The sequence below is a fragment of the Triticum urartu genome, chromosome 6A (genome assembly GCF_056163025.1).
Source record: "Triticum urartu cultivar PI428250 chromosome 6A, HENAU_Tu73, whole genome shotgun sequence".
NCBI lineage: Eukaryota > Viridiplantae > Streptophyta > Magnoliopsida > Poales > Poaceae > Triticum > Triticum urartu.
In genome coordinates this window covers 503,490,825-503,511,434 of record NC_141878.1, presented here as the reverse complement: position 1 = coordinate 503,511,434, position 20,610 = coordinate 503,490,825, and the positions used below count along the sequence as shown (strand labels likewise).

The following is a 20,610-nucleotide window of genomic DNA, read 5'->3' as shown; positions in this document are numbered from 1 at the left end:
TCTAATCTATAGTTTTCATATTCATGGGTGGGAGGTGAGGTGCATCCAAATAATTCCTAATTTTGACCTCTAAGTCCGTTCAGTGTTCATCCATGGGTGAGAGGTGAGTGGTAATATACTGGTAAGTTGTTGGGGATGAGTCTATAAGTCTGCAGGCTATGGTCCACGGACCATGCAAGGGTAGAAGCCTTGTTCAATAACTTCAGCTCTTGACCGGGGAGGAAGATCTTTGTACAAAATGTCTCCCCATGGTCGCTTGATGGCATTCTTCTCAGCATACTCCTGGGTCACGAACCTGTACTTGTACCATTGTTCTGCCCAATATCTTCGAATTCATTGGATTCAGGTTTTTCTCTGATTGTAGTCCTCCTCTGGATCAGTCTTGTATAGCTCATAGAGGTGAGGAGGCAAATCTCTTGAGGTGTTCCCACGGCGCTGTCTGCCACCCTTCCTAGCTGATTTCTCTGTTGTCATGAAGTTTAAACTAAAAGGCTTCAATACAGTCAAAGGCTTCCGTCTGCTGGTCAGACAAGAGCTGGCTTCGGGAGAATTGATGTGATGCTGTAAGAATTCTACAAATGAATGCAGACTATGAGAACCAAGGAATTCTCCCACGGACATGTACCTGTGACAGCATTAGAGATGCGAGGGAAGGGGAAGAGGTCATATGCATTCTCAGAAGATTTTGAAGATAAATCAGTTTAGAAGACATTGACCTCATAGCGCGAAGAGATTCACTTATATGATGAGAGTTGGTTCCAGATTTGTACGAATCCAAGAATAAGTACAAGTGAGGAATCTAACTACGTGCGAAGCATAAGTGAATATACTAGGCATTATATGAGATGCAGACTAGATCTAACGTTGTGTAGGCAGAAAACACTTTTGGTAAAAAGGATGAATCTTTAGGATAAAAAAGACGATAAAAAGAGGGTTTTATTTACCACACGAAGAACTGCTAGACGGAGAAGAAGTGGAGGTCGAGCAGTTCGATCTTCCATGCCCTAACTTGGCGACGGAAGACACCTACGGCGGCGGCGGAGAAGACGATGTCCGCGGCTGGCGTGAAGACGGCGTCAGAGAAGTGGCGGCAGCTAAGTGCTTCGTCGCCGGCGTCGTCGAGGGCTAGCGGTGGCGCTAGGGTTTGGCGAGGTGGAGAGGTGGAAGAAAGATTTTGACAGCGATTGGACTTGCATTTTTAGGGAGAGGGACGACACAGCGCAATTACGCAGGTGCCCCTGGCAGTTCACATTTGAGGGACACGTGGCGTACATGCAACACATTTGTGGTTGTCCCATGTTCCCACGCCCGCCAGGATTGTCGGATGGTCGTTCTGGCTTCTCCAGATTTCAGGCAAAGAGAATAGATCATTTAAAACATATTTAATGTTTGCCTCTGTATCTTCTGCTGAGAAGGACGCAGAGAAGACATTCGACAGTTTCAATAGAATGCATATGACTTGGATAGATAGAGTTTGAGATAGAGAGCATAGAGAGATTAGGGTCTGATCACATTCACTTAGTTCAAAAGATTTAACAGAGAAGACATAGCTATAAGTGAATGTTGTAGAGGACAGAACACTAACATATATATATATATATATATGAGAATACAACCAAATCAACATAGTGAAGATAATCAATAAGAAACGATTATGTCAAAGACAAAACAAATGTGAAGACATAGCAAAAAGTAACGCCATGAGAAGAACACTCCAAACATAAGAATTTGGTGGTGGCGTTACCCACCGTATAGGAAGTATTAGACCCAGACACGGTGCACAATTATCGTGGCGCACCGAAGTCAAATTCCGCGTTAATGTATTCACACTCAGAATGTAAGTCTTAATTGATTGAAGATATATTTTACTTCGTGTGTTGCACATCTAAGTCATCAACATGCATAAGTGTTAGGATGTGTGCCTGATTATAGGACATTTGAGGATTCCAAGATATTTAGCTCACACCGTAACTTGCAAAAACTTTTCTCATCCAAGGGCTTTGTGAAGATATTTGCCAGTTGCTCTTCAGTGTTGACGTGTATGATATCAATATCTTCCTTCATGACATGATCTCTGAGAAAGTGATGACGAATTTCAATATGCTTTGTCTTCGAGTGCTGAACGGGGTTGTTGGCAATCTTGACGGCGCTTTCGTTGTAGCAGTAGAGTGGTACTTGTTTCAGATGGATGCCATAGTCACTACTAGGAAAAGGCCTACTAATGGCGCACCTAATTTGGCCATTAATGGCGCATTAGTGGTGCGCCATTAGTGCCACGCCATTAGTATATTTTACTAATGGCGCACCACTGGTGCGCCATTAGTATCTGGTATACTAATGGCGGACCTCAGATGCGCCATTAGTATATACAACAGTGCGCCATTAGTATGCCTCCCAGGGGGCCATGTATACCCAGGTGCTTTGGCATACTAATGGCGCACAACAACAAGATGCGCCATTAGTAACTTCGGCATACCAATGGCGCACTGTTTAATGATGCGCCATTGGTATCCTTTGGCATACTAATGGCGCACTGTGATGTGATGCGCCATTAGTATGAATATTAGGTTTTTTTTATTTTTTAATTTTCTGTTTTTTGCACAGGTTACAAAATGTATAATTGGACAAAATATAGACAGCACACATCAACAACAGATTCATCGAATACAATAGAAGATTAGTCTCTGAATACAATTCATCATATTAGTCTCCGAGTACAATTCATCATATTAGTCTCCGAATTGAAAAGACCGAACAAAGATAGAACATTATATTACAAGTCTCGAGACCGCGAGTAGCGAGTTTGTCTTCACATTACAAGTCGATATCGATCATCTAAACTACCATCACATAGAAGAGAGCTGCGGTAATCACGATGAGCATCATCACGATGAAACTCGTCTTCATCCGGTTCCTGCAATGCTCCCTCCCCTCTCCCGCTAGATAGCGGGCGTATCTAGATTCGGCCTCGGCCCTAGTGGTGTACCGTTTGTAACTGTTACCGCTGAATCGGTGAACCTGTCTCCGACACTCCTCCCAGTCGTCGTAGACTCCAGGAACCTTACCCTTGTACACGACATACGACGGCATCGCTATGCACTAGCCAAACGAAACGTTAGTACCAATTCACAGATAATACATAAGAAATATATAAGTATGCAACAGAATGATCGGAAGAGAAAAGCAAGACATTAATAGCATCGATTACATCTAAGTTGAACGACTCTCGAAACCAAAGAGACATACTACAAGTTCATTAAAGTTTAATTACAACATGAGCCAATCGATGTTTCAGAACTAGACACAACATCACTGCTTTCGACTCGACTCAAGGGACCGGAGCGTGGATGAAGCCGCCGTCTATCGTGGGAGTCATGAAATAACAGGCGTTGTCAGCCTGCATTTGTAGCATTGTGTAGATGTCACTGTTGGACGGTTGATTTCTGAGGTAGAACTGCCCCAAGGTACGAAGGACATCTTGATGGATGATTTCCGCAAACTCCGACTGGATGTGAAAGAATTCTTGTCTGATGTCCGCCTCCTGGATTGCCAACACGCTCGCGGCCCAATCTCTGAGTTTACTCGGTAGCATAAGTTGATGATGGTCCCGTACGATCGCCCGCATGTGATGGATGGCGTAGTAGGCACCCTTCTGACCGCCAGGCGGCTGCTTGACGCAGCAGAACGTCATATTGTGGGAGAACATGTGCTTGCCGTACTTACGAATAGGCCTGGTGAAGGTGCCTCCAGATTTGGCGTAGCCGGGGAGAACATCATCAAGAACCTTCTTGACATTTGTGTAGTCTACGTTCGACTGACGGTCCGGGTCGAAATACGTGGCCGTGGAATATTTGGGGCTTAGGAGGATGAGCGTGCAATGTGTGTCACTGCAGAAAACACGAAATGTTAAAAGAAAAATGATCGAAATCTAAGAATTCATATGTTATGGGGCGGTTGAGGGGAGGACTTACTCGGGAAAGTAAGGCACGAGGAAGTTATCCTTATCTTTGTTTGCCAGAATGACGCCTTCGAGGTAAGAACTCGCGAGTTGCCGGTCCCCAGCGCTGCCCAAGATCTTGGCACGCATGTAGAAGGGGTCGACTATCACGATGTCTGGGGTCTTGTCGCGAATGATCCGCATCTCCATACTCAGCGAAAATAGCCGAACGAAGGTGTAGTGCAGTGGATGAAGGTTCAACATAGCATGGATGTCATCAAACCGCAGGACGATCGTACCCCCGATGGAGTTATCCACAAAGCCCTTGCCCTCTGGCACTTTGGTCGCGAAAACCGGGTATGCCACATCCTTCTCTCTGAGACGCCACTTCTCCAAAGAAAGAACACTGTCATGCAGACTCTACATAGCACCGGTTGCAGCATCGAGCATATTTTTCGGTAGCATCGGCCTACCCGCCACATACAGCCTCCTCATTAAATCCTCAGGTGAAGGTGGCCCGTCCTGAGCACGGATCGTACTCGGTGCCGGCTGGCCCGCACCCTTGTTAGTCTTTCTTTTGCGTGCCTTCTTCTTCTCCTATAATGGGACCGAGTTCTGCTCACAAACCGCCTTCTTGAGTGTGTTGGGGCTGATAATATTTCGCACCTCGTCTATCTGAGGCCCGGTGAAGTCGGCAGCTGGAGGCGTCTCCTGAGAGCTGAACGGCAGATGACGCCTGTTGCAACTTGGCTTCTCCGCGGTACCAGCTAGATCGCGCATGTCTTTTGTTGGGTTGGGTTCTTGAGAAGGAGGCCCCATGAAGTCGCCACCGTACCCATGATCGGCAAAGTACTGATCGACGTTGCCAAATGTATCATCGTCGTCGTCGTTCTGATCCTGTGCCATATGCATGTTTGGATCCAGTGGCATAGGGATGTCCGGCACCGTTGCGGAGGTCTTGCCATGGGGCCGACTTGGCGCCGGCACGACTGGTGGTGTTGTCTTTGGGGTGGTGTCCCCCACCCCCAAACGAATCTGGCTCTTTGGCCAAAGCAGGGGCCAGCTCCGGCAGGCGCTGAGGGTCATCACGTCATCATCGTCGGCCCCGACGGGTCGAATCAGAGGTAACAACTCGTCGCAGCCTGGCAGCACCCGAACCAGTTGAACCCTAAACAAGTTGGGTGGCATCTGGGTACCGTGGAACAAGGGGTTGCCCGGTTGAACGATTTTTCCCTTGGTGACATCGACCAACTCGTTGCTCACGAAGTGCAGGAGAGTGCACGGAACGTCGGCGGTGCCCTGCGAAAACATGTAGGGCGTCAGGGATGCCCAGTCAAAGGCAAGGAGATGAAGTCCTCGGCCGAGAGAGGCTTAATTAGTTACCGTGATGATGGCGTCGAGCTCGGCTAATGTCGAGGCGCCGCCAACGGCGGGCGTGCAGTTGACGGAGGGGCCGCTAGCTGCAGAGGTGGCGGCCGGCGTAGACCCGGGTGCATTAAGCTCCGGTGCCGGCGTCGGAGACACCAATGCCGCCTCCGCCGGAGACACCAATTGCCCCGCCATCGCGTTCTGTGAGTTGCTGGCCGCGAAGCTAGGAATCGGGGGTGGCCCCTGTTGGCCGCCCGCAATCCACGCACTCAACCCCTCGATCAAGGTAGGCACAATGGCGGTGATCGTCGCTCCGAGTTGTTGTTGCACTTGCTCTTGGACAATCTCCGGAATCCGTGCCACCTGTGCCTTGAGTTCTTGAACCTCGCGCGCCTGGCTTTCCGAGCTGGTCTTTTTCTCCTTTCGCCCACTAGTGTTATAGTATGACGACCATTTTGTCGACAAGCCTTTGCCGGCCACACAACCAGCTGACGTCGGCTTACTGAGCTTATCCTTGTTCTTCATTACATTCAGCGCCCTATTTAGAGTGGTGTCCCAAGGGTTGCTCTTAGTCGACCCCGCGCTACTGCTTTCAGTCGCCTATGGAAGGAATGTGAACCATTTAGAAATTTGGCTTCATTAATTAGAATGCAACCATATGGAGGTAATTACGCGGGGGTGTATTCCTTACCAGAACAAGCTCAAGCGCCCTGGTCTTCGGATCCGTGGTAAGCTCCTTTGTTTTCGGGTCCTTCTTGTACCGGGCCCTGACAAAGTTCCTGGTCTGCATGTCACCGTATTTATCGAAGAGGGGCGGTAGGCCTTGCTCGGCACGGTCCGCCTCCTCCTTGTCCCATATAGGCTCCGCCACTCTGTAACCGCCGGGACCGAGTGTGTGTTCCCCTAAGTTCAGCTCCCGCATTTCTTTCCCCCACTGACTTGATTCGGAGTTTGCAGTGCTCGAGCAATTGATCTTGAAGTCGTTGTAGTCATCTTCGGCGATCAAAGGATTTTTCTCCTTGATCTTCTCATAACCCTCACCTTTCTCGATCATTCTCTTCACATTGCTTTTCCAAGTAGACAGGGCCTTGCTCATCTTCGTGAGGGCAGCATTGTTCACTTTATTCCCTTTGAGGCTTGTGTTTTCAAATTCAGCGGGGAACTTGTATCGTTTGTGCAGCTTCGTGAAGAGGAGGTTGCGCAAATTCCCTCGGTCAGGATGCCTCAGGTTCTCGGTGTTGATCGAGACGGTGCTCCGGAGAATGCACCCGAGCTGAAGCGAGTACCCCTTGACTATTCGTTCAGGCGCCGCCGTTGGATTCCCGTCAGAGTCCACTTCAGTAACTTCCTCCTTGAGGGTGCGGAGCACGGTCGGGCGCCGGTCCTTCCGTTGCCTCTTCGGTTGGCTGCCATCTGTGCATGCGCCGCCATCATCAGTGGTGGCATCCTCGGCGGCACCATCAGTGGTGGCATCAGTGGGGTCATCCTCGGCGGCACCATCAGTGGTCTCAGGATCGGTGGGGAAGGCGGCGTCCTCATACAAGTGAGGTTGTTCCTCCATCTCCTGGGACAGCTCCCAGAATGCCTTGCCGCCCGAACCCCCGGCCTCATCGTTGTTGGCCATGTTTCTCTCTAAATAGGAACAAAGTTTGGTCAAAAAGTTGGTTATTGTCAAGGAACAAGATCATGGTCTCATCATTTAGGGTTTGTCGACACCGAGGCATCCTAAAAGCTAAGCTTTTATCATTGAGGGTTTTTCAACGCCGAGGCACCCTAAAAGCCTAATCTTTCATCATTTCGGTTTTTATCGACACCGAGGCACCCCAAAAGCCAAGGTTGTATAATTAATGGTTTCTCGACACCCATGCATTAGTCACAAGTACCCCATATGTCCTATTTTTAGCAAAGTCATGCTAAAATTCACGGAAAATTTCAGCCTGACCTTTGCTGAAAATAGGACATATGGAGTACCCGAATTTGCCGGAACGGAAGTTAATCGACATTCCAGCAAACTCAAGGGCCTCTCGGGTGGAAGAGGCATAAAAGGCCTCCATCACAACATGGAAAATACATTGGCATGTGAAGAGGTGAAACAATATATGCATCTCCAAGCAGTATCATTCAACATTTTGGACAAACCACTACAAGCAATACTGGATCAGATACAAGAAGAATGTGAGAAAATGCAGACAAATACTAACAGATTGAGGTGTTTAACTTGTGTTGCTCTCTGTGCTATTAACATTTCAAGTCAAAACCTTTTCTGGTTAGTAAGTGTTCCTTGAGCATATGTATGTAGTAAGTGTTTCTGCTCTCAGTGTTTCAGAACACATATTTTAGCTACCTAGTACCAGTGCTATTACCCAGCAGTTAATTAGCTTTTTCTTTTGCTTTTCAGTGCCAAATTCTAGCTAGTACCAGCAAATTAACATCTAGCAGCAATCATTTTCAAATATATATACACTGGACATTTTAATATTAACCTAAGGAAAAATGAATAGTTAGGTTAATTACCCACTGTTAGTTATTCAGTCTGATGCTTTGTTCTACACTTTGATGCAAATTAGTATATAGAAGAAGCTATTTACTAGCAGTACCATATATAAAAGACATTCAGTCTGATGATATTTACTAGCAGTAGTAGCAGTTTTTTTCTTCTTAATTAACTGTACTAGCAGTTTTTTTCTTCTTCATTAACTATATTAGCTATTTACTAGCAGTACTAGCACTTGGATCATATGCTAATGCTACATTGATACATCATCATGATGGGTAATATTAAACCCAAGAAACTTTATAATCAACCCAAGATACATCAACTACTGCACTGTCCTGCCTAATAAAAACAGTCATGCCAGCATATAGTATATAAATCTGAATTTGTGTTTACAAGAAGAGTGCCCATTGCAATGTAAACCTGAGAACACAACTCACCTCAAGTGCAGGATATAGCAGACACCTACTTCTTCAGTCAAGTGCAGTAAAAGACCGTTTGCAGAACCTGTTTAGTCAGAGTTGAACATTAGAATCCATACTATGCTCTACTATGCTTGTAAAGGAACACTATGCTTGTAATGGATGCAGTTGAAGCAGGTTGGGTTGCTAGACTTTGCTGTGCTTGGAGAAGGTGCATTGCGTACCGAGAGCTAAACATACGAGCACATCTCGGATTTGTTCTCAGAACATGGAAATGGAAAATGCAGGTTGACATTTCATCTAGTAGTGAGCAAGCAGAAGAATAAAGGCATTGGGAAAACTAGGTGCACTGTATTTTGGGTAACATGGCCACATGTTCTTGGTTTGGCCACAATTCAAGCATTGTATTCTTGGGTCAATCTGGGTCACATGGTTTGCAATTCAACCAATTTTGGGTCAATGTGGGTAACATGGTTTGCAACTGAACCAATTTTGGGTTTGTTTGACTTTGCTGCCACTTGAGAAGGCGCATTGCATACCGAGAGGTGGTCGAGGAAGGCGAGCACGGCCACGTCGTCGCCGGTGACGATCTTCTCGGCCTCGTCGACAGTGGTGAGGTTCTGCACCGCAGGGCCCAGCTTCTTGCCGATCCAAGCGACAATGGCGTCCCTGCAGCAAAGCAAAAACAAAATTCTCAGCAGCTGCGGAGCGGGAACAGGGAGGGAATTGGGATCTGCAGAAATTGCTCACTTGGTCCTCTCGCCGGAGTAGTCCCTGGGCACGCCGTCGATGAAGAAGAGGAGGGTGGGGTAGCCCTGCACGCCGTGCGCCTGCGCCAGGTCGTGCTCCTCGGCGGCATCGAGGCGGCGGGGCAGCGGCGTCGAGGTGTCGAGGCGTCGAGGCGGCGTCGGGGCTTCGAGGCGGCGTCGGGGCGTCGAGGCGGCGTCGAGGCGGCGTCGGGGCGGCGTCGAGGTGGCGGGGCAGCGGCGTCGGGAGAGGAGAGGGGAAGGGGATCGAGGGCGAGGGTGAGGGAGAGAGAGGGGATAGGTTTGGGCCGAGGAGGAAATATGGATGGGGGCGGCACAATACTAATGGCGCACCACCCCTCGGTGCGCCATAAGTACATCCATACTAATGGCGCACCTCACCCTGGTGCGCCATTAGTACTTTTTTTGATTTCTGCTCGAGCCAACAGGTTATCTTCCACCTGACCTGATCCACATCAAGTTCCCTCTACTAGCTTGACTGGTCAGCAGCCAGTTCTCACACCAGGAGGTCCTGGGTTTGATTCCCAGGCTCCACAATTTTTTTTATGCATTTAAAATGCTGTTTGATACTTATTTGTGTTTAAATATGTTCAAACTTGTTTAAATCATAACAGTAATATTTTTTATAAGATAGTAATAATTTTTTAAAAAATATCATCAAACAGTAATGCCGGTGGAGCGGGGGAGGGTGCGGGGGGTGCTCGGCGGCGAGGGGGACCGGATCTAGCGAGGTGGGATAGCGATCGAGATGGAGGGGGATCGAGATCGAGTGTCCATGAAATTTAAAAATATTCATGATAGTTCAAAAAGTGCCCATGAAATACAATCGAGAAATGAAGGCTACGATTTAAAATACAATCGATCTTAGCTAGCTATCTGTTCACAATCTTCTTGCCCTTCTTTTTCGCAAATGGAGTTCTTCTATGGAACGGACGTCCTTTAGGTAGGGTGGTCCTGCTTCTTCTTGTGGTGTATGCTGCTACTTCATCATCGTCGTCATGTTCGATCCTCGGGTCGCTGTACTTGTCGAAGTCTTGCTCATTGGCTACTCCATCCATTCCGATGATCTTCCTTTTGCCTCTCCTCACGACAACACGACTGGCTTTGACGGGTCGGTAATGAAGAAGCATTGGTCCACTTGGGAAGCCAGTACCCATGGCTCATTTTTCGCGGTGACGTTTGCGCCCGCGGTCTTGGATTTGGCTTCGGGTATAACCATGGTGGTGAAATACCGGTCTTCTTTTAGGACGCTCTTGGCCCATCTGACAGGAACATCGGGACCTTCTCTCCAGCGAAGCTCAGCTCCCAGATCTCCTCGATCCTTCCGTAGTATCTGTCCTTGTCGTTACCGGTGTAGGATTCCATCGTTACCCCGGAGTTCTGATAACCATCGCTCTCCATGTCCTTGGCCTCAGTGTAGAATGTGTAGCCATTGATATCGTACGCCTCATAGGTCATCAGGTTGTGCTCGGCGCCCTGTGACAAGGCGAATATGAGTTGTTCTTCCGCGGAAGAATCCTCATGTAAAGGGTACGACAGAAGCTTCTGCTTGAACCAACGCGTGAAACATGAGTTGTGCTCTTTGAGTATATCTCCGTCCGTCCTCTATTGGCCTCGGTCATTGTACGTCTTCTTAATAAAGGTTTTGTGCTCTACCACCCAAGGATCGACCACGTCTATGTGTTGTAGCGCGACTAGGTTTGCTCTTTCAAAGTCGGCGAGTCGACCCTCGAAGTCGACATGCATTTCGCGGTGACCCTCACGGTGACCCCATCCAGCGAGCCTGCCGAGGTGCCTGTTGACGGGCAGACCAACGGGATTCTCGATGCCTAGATAATTCGTGCAGTAGGAGATGCACTCTTCGGTCAGAAAGCCCCTAGCTATGCTTCCCTCTGGACGTGACATGTTGCGAACGTATCCTTTGATGACACCATTCATCCTTTCGAACGGCATCATGCTGTGCAGGAACGTCGGCCCGAGTTGGATGATATCCTCCACTATATGGACCAGGAGATGCACCATAACATCGAAGAATGCGGGCGGGAAGTACATCTCAAGCTCGCATAGTATCACCACGATCTCTTCCTCTAGCCTTCTGAGTTGCCTCACGCCAATCGACTTCCGAGAGATGACGTCGAAAAAGTTGCATAGGCCAAATAGCGTTTCACGGACGTGCGCGTCCATGATCCCACGGATTGCAACTGGAAGTATCTGCGTCATCAGCACGTGACAGTCGCGAGACTTCATCCTGCTGAACTTCTGCTTCACTGGGTCTAGGTATCTGCTTATCTTCCCCGCATAACCGTATGGAAGTTTTACTCCTAGGAGGCAGGTGAAAAACTGCTCGATCTCCTCTTGACTTAGAGTGAAGCACGTGGGAGGGTAGTCATTTCTGGTCTTCTTGCCTTTGCGACGACTTTCTGTGTCCTGCTTCGCCTCATCATCATCATCATCATCATCATCATCATCATCATCATCATCATATATAGCATGAAGCTCCTGCCTGATGCCCATTGATTTCAAGTCTGCCCTTGCTTTCGGCCCATCTTTGGTCCTCTCTGGCATGTTGAGTAGGGTACCAAGCAGACTCTCGCACACGTTCTTCGTGATATGCATGACATCAAGGCTGTGAGGCACACGGTGGATCTTCCAGTACGGCAAGTCCCAGAAAACAGACCTCGTTTTCCATACCTTCAGCAGCGGCTCTTGCGCCTTTCGCTTCTTTCCCGGCTCCGGCGCCTTTTTCTTCTTTCCCGGCAGTGGGCAGTCTTTCCAATTTTTCAACAGCTTGTCTATTTCCTCGCCGCTCCTCGTACACGGGCTTTTCGGGGTTCGGTTTCACCATCGAACAGATCCTTGCGTTTCCTCCACGGGTCATCGTCGCGAAGCCACCTTCGATGTCCCATGAACACGGTTTTTGAAGACCCGGGATCTCTATCATCCATGCACCTTACGCATCCAGAAAATCCGTGGACTACCTGCCCCGCGAGATATCCGTAACCGAGATAGTCGTGCACCGTCGTGAGCAGTGCGGCTCTCATAGGGAAATATTCTTTCTCTGCGGCGTCCCACATATTGGCTGGCGTTTTCCATAGTGTGTCTAGCTCCTTCTTCAGCAGCCCCAGATACAGATTGATGTCGTTCCCTGGTTGTTTCGGACCTTCAATTAGCATACTCATGTGAATGTACTTCCTCTTCATGCACAACCAGGGGGGAAGGTTGTACATCCACACAAACACAGGTCAGGTGCTATGTGTGCTTCTCTGGCTGCCAAACAGATTGACTCCATCGGTGCTCGTGCCCAGCACGATGTTCCTTGGATCCTTCCCAAATTCTGGGTATTCGAAGTTCAACGCTTGCCACTGGCTCGCATCCTTAGGGTGACTCAGCATCTTGTCTTTTTTATCTATCTCTGGATCATTTGCGTCATCTTCTCGCTTCTTCTCCTCCCTATCCGCATGTCACCGCAGGAGCTTTGCTACCTTAGGGTCCGCGAAATACCACTGCAGACGAGGAGTGATCGGAAAGTACCACACCACTTTTCGAGGAGCTTTCTTCCTCTTCTTGTATCGAGTGACGCCGCACACCGGACATATGGTAGACTCCGCGTGCTCGTCCCGATAAATGATGCAATTGTTCATGCACGCATGGTATTTCACGTGCGGTAAATCCAGAGGACACATGATTTTCTTCGCCTCCTCCAAACTGGTCGGGCACTTGTTCCCCTTGGGAAGACGTTCGTGCCAGAATGACATGTTCTCGTCGAAGCATGCGTCGGTCATTTTGTGTTTTACCTTCATCTCCAGAGCCATGAGCGTTACTTTCAGGCGGGTATCCTCGGGCCTGCATCCTTCATACAATGGAGTAACCGCGTCGAACTCAAGTTGATCCATCTTGGCTTTCTCTCGGGCGGCAGCTCTTGCGTTATCCGTCTGCTTGAGAAGCAGCTCTTGAATATGAGGGTCCTGCACCTAGCCCATCGATGGTCCAGCGTCATCTGCTCCGCCGGCATCATCATCTTCATGATCATGCCCGTCGTCTGCTCCGGCATCTTCCTCATCATCATGTCCTGCATCTTCTACATGATGACTGTGTACAGCATCACCGTCATGATCATCTCCTAGGGATTCTTCGTCTTCTTGCCCGCCCGAGCCGCGGTGGTTGCCTTGCTGCCCTTCCTCATTTCTTGCCCGGCCCCCATGGACGACTTCGTAGTCATCTTCATCACCTTGCCACCTATAGCCATCCATGAAACCACGCAAGAGCAGGTGGTCCCGCACCTGCCCGGAATCCGGGTCCGAAATAAGGCTCTTCAGCTTGCATCTTCGACACAGACATCTTATCTCCGTCTCGTTCTTTTGAAGCATCTCGGCCTTTGCGGACCTCAAAAACCTATTCACGATGCCTTCGGTCGTCATGCGGACCATGGTCGCCTGCGGGGTAGAGCAAATCGATATTTTAGAACCAAGAAAAAATTTCGCATGACTTACCCTAAAAATAGGACAAAAAAGAATGCTTAATGCCAAAATTCTCGCCGAAACGGAAATGAATCAACATTCCAGCAAAATATTGGCAACTATCGCATTTCAAATACCGGTACACCTGCAAACACAAACACATATGCAACACCACAAACATATGCAACACCACAAACATACATAGATCTAGCTAGGCCATAAAAAGTGCATGTGCACATTGTTGTAGGGAGAACAACATAAATATAGCTTCCCCCCTTACTTACCTATCAAAACAAGGTAATTTAACCACTTAAATTGAATGAATCTATGGTGGAAATGAGGTGAAAAAGAGGAGGCACCCGAGACAAGGAGGAGGTGGAGAGAATGAAGTGGGGAGAAAGTGAGTGTGGGTAGGAGAGGCTGTCCAAAATATCTTGTTGCTGCCCACTTACTAATGGCGCACCAACTCTAAATGCGTCATTAGTAATCCAGGTTACTAATGGCGCACCTTCTGGTGGTGCGCCATTAGTAGTTTTGCAAAAAAACATACTAATGGCGCACTGTTCCACATTACTGGTTTTGCAAATGGTGGAACAATGCGCCATTAGTAGTTTTGCAAAAAAAGGAATAAAAAATATAATAAAAAACAACATTACTGGCGCACTTTCCGACAGGTGCGCCATTACTAGTTGTAACTAGTAATGTCTGGATGCGCCATTAGTATGTTTGGACAGGCGCACTAGTTCAAAAAAAATTGATACTAATGGCGCACCCTGGGCCAGATGCGCCATTAGTAGTTTCAACTCTAATGGCGTATCAAAAGGTGGTGCGCCATTAGTATATACTAATGGCGCACCGCTTGTCTGGTGTGCCATTAGTGTCAATCCCATCTATAGCCCTTTTTCTAGTAGTGAGTCCTTGAGAGTTTGCTTCATCCATAGGAGCTGAGCGCAGCAAGATCCAGTAGCAATGTATTCAGATTCAGCAGTGGAGGGTGATACACAGTTCTGCTTCTTTGAAGACCAACAGACAAGTGATCATCCCAGAAAATGACATGTGCCTGATGTAGACTTGCGATCCACCTTGTCACCAGCATAATCAGCATCTAAGAAACCAACCAGATCAAACTCTGAGCCCTCTGGATACCATAATCCTGATGTTGGGGTGTAAGCCAAATATCAAAGAATTCACTTCACAGTTAAGTGATGCGATTCCTTTGGTGCCGCTTGGAATCAAGCACATATGCAAACACTAAGCATAATATCTGTCCTAGATGCACATAGATAAAGTAAAGAACCAATCATGGAGCGGTATACCTTTTGATCAAACTCTTTACCATTGTCGTCGGGACCCAGATGGTGTTTAGCTGGCATTGGCGTCGTGTAACCTTTGCAATCTTGCATTCCAAACTTCTTCAGGCAATCTTTGAGGTATTTCTCTTGAGATATGAAAATGCCATTTCTTTGCTGACCAATTTGAAGACCAAGGAAGAACTTCAACTCACCCATCATGGACATCTGATATTGCTCTTGCATCATGTGTCCAAACTCATCACTGTATTTCTGATTGGTGCAGCCGAAGATAATGTCATTCACATATATTTGACACACAAATAGTTCACCATCATATGTCTTCATGAAGAGTGTGGGATCCAGGGAACCAGGTTTGAATCCTTTGCTCTTCAGGAAGTCCTTGAGCGTATCATACCAAGTGCGAGGAGCTTGTTTGAGGCCATACACTGCTTTGTTTAGCTTGTACACCATATCAGGATGTTTCGGATCTTCAAAGCCAGGAGGTTGTACAACGTATACTTCTTCTTCAATCTTGCCATTGAGAAATGCACTCTTCACATCCATTTGATATAGCAAGATGTTGTGATGGTTAGCATAGGCTAGCAGTATGCGAATAGCTTCAAGCCTAGGCACCGGAGCAAATGTTTCATAGAAGTCAATCCCTTCCACTTGAGTATATCCTTGAGCGACGAGATGTGCCTTGTTTCTGACGACTTGACCATGTTCATCTTGCTTGTTGCGATATATCCATTTTGTGCCTATTATGTTGTGCTTGCGAGGGTCAGGTCGCTTGACCAGTTCCCAGACATTGTTCAGTTTGAACTGTTTAAGCTCTTCTTGCATAGCTTGAATCCATTCAGGTTCCATAAAGGCTTCAACAACTTTCTTGGGTTCAGATATTGAGATAAAATCAAAGTGCCCATAGAAATTTGCTAGCTGTGTTGCTCTTGAACGAGTGAGTGGACTAGGCGCATTTATGCTGTCAATTATCTTCTCAATCTGTACCTCGTTTGCAACTCGCGGATGAACTGGACGAAGACTCTGTTCTTGCTGATCATTGTCATCATTGTCTTCAGGCTGAGCATTGTCTTCAGATTGATTAGGTGCAGAAATGATAAGTTCCTTTTCAGGCTGTGCTTCAGAAGGCATGATTTCACCAGTTCCCATTAGCTTGATAGATTCACTGGGCGGAGCTTCGTCTAGCATATTTGGCAGGAGCTCTCTTTGCGAGCCATTGGTTTCATCGAATCTGACATCCACAGTTTCAACGACTTTATAGAGATAGAGGTTGAAGACTCTGTAAGAGTGCGAGTCCTTTTCGTAACCGAGCATGAAACCTTTGTGAGCTTTTGGTGCAAATTTTGATTTGTGATGTGGATCCTTGATCCAGCACCTAGCTCCAAATACTCTAAAGTAACTGACATTTGGCTTCTTGCCAGTGAGGAGTTCATAGGATGTTTTCTTCAGAAGCTTGTGAATATAAACACGGTTGATGACATGGCATGCAGTGTCAATAGCTTCAGGCCAGAATTTTCTTGGTGTCTTGTATTCATCGAGCATTGTTCGAGCCATCTCAATGAGGGTTCTGTTCTTGCGCTCCATGATGCCATTCTGCTGAGGTGTGTACGGAGCAGAGAACTCATGAGTGATTCCAATAGTATCCAGATAAAGATCAAGGCCGGTGTTTTTGAACTCAGTGCCGTTGTCACTTCTGATATGCTTGATCTTGACGCCATAGTTGTTCATGGCACGGTTGGCGAAGCGTCTGAAGACATCCTGTACTTTAGTCTTGTAGAGAACTATGTGCACCCACGTATATCTTGAGTAATCATCAACAATGACGAAGCCATAGAGACAAGCAGTTGTTGTGAGGGTAGAGTAGTGAGTAGGGCCAAATAAGTCCATGTGTAGCAGCTCGAAGGGTTGAGATGTCGTCATGATTGTCTTCGAGGGATGCTTGGCCCTAGTCATCTTCCCAGCTTCGCAGGCACCGCACAAATGATCCTTCTTGAACTTGATTCCCTCGATGCCTATGACATGCTTCTTCTTGGCGAGAGTGTGTAAGTTCCTCATGCCAGCATGCCCTAGTCTCGGATGCCAGAGCCAGCACTCTGAAGCTTTTGCAAGAAGACATACGGCAAGCGGTGGACCTGCTGAGAAATCTACCATGTATAGATCATCTTTCCGGTACCCTTCAAAGACTAGAGACTTGTCAGATTCCATAAGTACAAGGCAACGATATTTTCCAAATATCACAACCATGTTCAAGTCACAAAGCATTGAGACAGACATTAAGTTGAAACCAAGGGATTCCACAAGCATCACTTTATCCATGTGTTGATCCTTTGAGATTGTAACTCTACCTAGACCCAATACCTTGCTTTTACCAGTGTCAGCGAATGTGATGTGACTCTTGTCAGATGGACGTAAAGTTGAGTCCATGAGAAGACTTCGATCACCAGTCATATGATTAGTGCATCCGCTATCCATAATCCATTCTGAAGCATGAGGTGTCATACCCTACAGTACAGTCAGGGGGATAGGCCTCACCAAGAGATGTGTGAAGCATAAACATTTGATGGGCAAGAGGATTATTGAAGCTCAGATCAAGATTAGGACTGATGGCATGAATGGCAAACAATTCAGGAACAAAATACATAGTGAGACCATTTGGGCATTTGATCTTGCGCCCTACAAGATGTTTTAGGTCCCCAGCAATAGCATCAGGCGCCTTTGATTTCTGGCTGGAGACCTTTCCCTGCAAAAGAGAGTTAATTCTTCTTAACCACCCACATCTTCAGGGGTGGCTTAGAAGCAATGAGTCTAAGTGCAGCATCTGAGAACTTTGGCTTTGGAACCCTAGCAAATAGCCTTGCAGGAGAAGAACGATACTCATATGAATAAGCGGAAAAATCCTTAGTTCTATGAACATAGCGGTTCGAAGACACACGCTCATACTCATAAGTCTGAGTATGGTTTCCCTGCAAAACATTGGTGTTAGGGTGACTTAGGTGAGTCCTCTGTCTGTATGAAGCCCTTGGGCCATATGAAGCCTTAGGTCTGGGGTTTTTCTTCTTCCCAGGTGGTGTCATGATGACATTCACTAGAAGATTCTCGAGACAGCTTTTGGGAACCCAGATCTTCTTCATAGGTGGCCCATTCCTGCAGTTAGTACCAATATACCTGGCAAACACTTCACCATTCTGATTCTTAAACAATTTATAGTTTGCATCAAAGGATTCATCAATGACAATGGGGTTAGCACAGGTAAAGCCAGATAGGTGGATGGGTCCACTGAAGGTCCCTTTGCAGCAACCCATGTGGTTTTGGGGTACTGCTCAGGCTTCCAGTAGGAACCATCAACATTCATTTTCCGCTCGAACCCAACACCCTCTTTCCTAGGGTTTCGGTTCAGGACATCGCACAGTGTCTGATGCCCTTTCAGACTTTTTTACATCCCTGTTTCAAGCAATGTCTTCAACCTAGCATTTTCATCAGCAATAGTAGTGGTATCCTCGGCAGAGGGGTTAGTTACCACATCAACAGTTGAAGACAATGCAACAGTAGCATGAAGATTTTTTATGTCTTCAACTAAGGACTGTGAACGGGTCATTTCCGCGTCCAACAGATCATCGCTTTTGTCTAACAGTTTTTGAGTATATTCCATAGCTTTTTGTTGTTCAGTTGCAATTTTAGCAAGTGTTTTGTAGCTAGGTTTGGATTCACAATCAGAGTCATCTTCACTTGATATTTGAAAGTAAGCATCGCGTGATTTTACCTTGGCACCATGTGCCATGAAGCAGTAGGTGGGAGCAGAGTCGTCCTTGTCATTAGCTTTAGCGTAGGTGAGGGAGTCATTGTTTTCAGTGTTGAAGATGGACTTGGCAACGTAGGCTGTGGCTAGAGCCAGACTTGCAACGCGGGGTCGGACTCCTCCTCAGACTCCACCTCCGCCTCCTCAGAAGCAGACTCCTCCTCTGAATCCATCTCCTTGCCAACAAAAGCACGAGCCTTGCCAGATGAGCTCTTCTTATGAGATGAAGACTTGGAAGAAGACTTCGAAGATTTCTTCTTCTTCTTGTCATCAGAATCATATTCCTTGCTCTTCTTCTTCTTCTTCTTCTTCTTGTTCTTCTCATTGTCCCACTTTGGACACTCAGAGATATAGTGTCCAGGTTTCTTGCACTTGTGACATGTTCTCTTTTTGTAGTCATGAGTGGAAGCTTCATCATTTCTTGAGCTGGATCGTGAAGACTTTCTGAAGCCCTTCTTCTTAGTGAACTTTTGGAACTTCTTCACAAGCATGGCAAGTTCCTTTCCAATGTCTTTAGGATCATCAGAACTACAGTCAGATTCTTCTTCAGATGAGGAAACAACTTTTGCCTTCAAAGCACGAGTTCGGCCATAGTTGGGACCATAGATATCTCTTTTCTCAGATAGCTGGAACTCATGTGTGTTGAGCCTCTCAAGTATATCAGACGGATCGAGTGTCTTGAAGTCAGGGCGTTCTTGTATCATGAGGGCAAGGGTGTCAAAGGAGCTGTCAAGTGATCACAGCAGTGTCTTGACGATCATGTTTGGTAATCTCAGTGGCGCCGAGAGCACGAAGCTCATATGTGATGTCAGTGAGGCGATCAAACGTGAGCTGGACATTTTCATTGTCATTTCTCTTGAAGCTATTGAAGAGGTTGCGAAGAACACTGATCCTTTGATCTCTCTGGGTTGAGACGCCTTTGTTGACCTTGGAGAGCCAGTCCCAAACTAGCTTGGACGTTTCCAGAGCACTCACACGGCCATACTGTCCTTTGGTCAGATGACCACAGATGATGTTCTTGGTAGTTGAATCCAGTTGAATGAACTTCTTGACATCAGCAGGAGTGACACCTTCACCAGCCTTGGGAATGCCATTCTTGACGACATACCAGAGGTCGACATTAATGGCTTCAAGATGCATGTGCATCTTATTCTTCCAGTAGGGATATTCAGTTCCATTAAAGACGGGGCAAGCAGCAGAGACTTTGATTATCCCTGCAGTCGACATAGCTAAAACTCCAGGTGGTTAAACCGAATCACACAGAACAAGGGAGTACCTTGCTCTGATACCAATTGAAAGTGCTAGTTATCGACTAGAGGGGGGTTGGGGGGGTGAATAGGCGATTTTTATGAAAGTTTTCAAAACATGGAAGTTTAGAAGACAAACAATAGAAATGAACCCATTGATATGCAGCGGAAGGTAGACTACACTAAGAAAGCCATAGTCAAGTATGCAATGAAGTGAAAGCACGAAGACTAATTGTAGCTAGGTAGTAAAGATCAGGATGGAAGATAGTATGAAGCCGAACAACAATAGTAGTCAAGCAGTGAAGTCAAACAGGTAAGGCAATCAGGCAATGACTTCATGAAGACAAACTGTAAGTAAAGAGAGGAAGAGGATAGAACCAGTCACTAGTTGAGGACACAGGATTTGTTGGACCAGTTCCAGTTGCTGTGCCAACTGTACGTCTGGTTGGGGAGGCTGAGATTCAACTCAGAAGACCACGTCTTCACCTTATTCCCCTTGAGCTAAGGACACCCAGTCCTCGCCCAATCACTCTGGTAAGTCTTCAAGGTAGACTTCCAAACCTTCACAGACTTCGTTCACTGGCGATCCACAATGACTCTTGGATGCTCAGAACGCGACGCCTAACAGGCTACAGGATTCACAGTCCTCAAGTGTAACAAGTCTTCAGGTCACGCGGACATAAAGACTTCAGTGATGCCTAACACTCTTTGGCTCTAGGTGTTTGGGCTTTGTCCTCGCAAGGATTTCACTCTCTCAAAAGCTTTGGAGGTGGGTTGCTCTCAAATGACAAAAGCCGTGCACTAACTCTGAG

General features: G+C 47.1%; 1 protein-coding gene across 1 annotated transcript in view; it reads right to left on the bottom strand.

The window, feature by feature from the left end:
- LOC147965908 (uncharacterized) overlaps positions 1–14,128 on the bottom strand; it is a 103,586-nt gene extending 89,458 nt beyond the window's left edge. The window contains exons 1-3 of the mRNA XM_087530655.1: positions 14,110–14,128; positions 8,972–9,134; positions 8,761–8,890 (exon numbers count right to left, since the gene is read on the bottom strand). Coding sequence (XP_087386781.1) covers positions 8,761–8,890; positions 8,972–9,134; positions 14,110–14,128 — 312 coding nt within the window. The remainder of the gene's footprint in view (positions 1–8,760; positions 8,891–8,971; positions 9,135–14,109) is intronic.
- Positions 14,129–20,610: the final 6,482 nt, after the last annotated feature.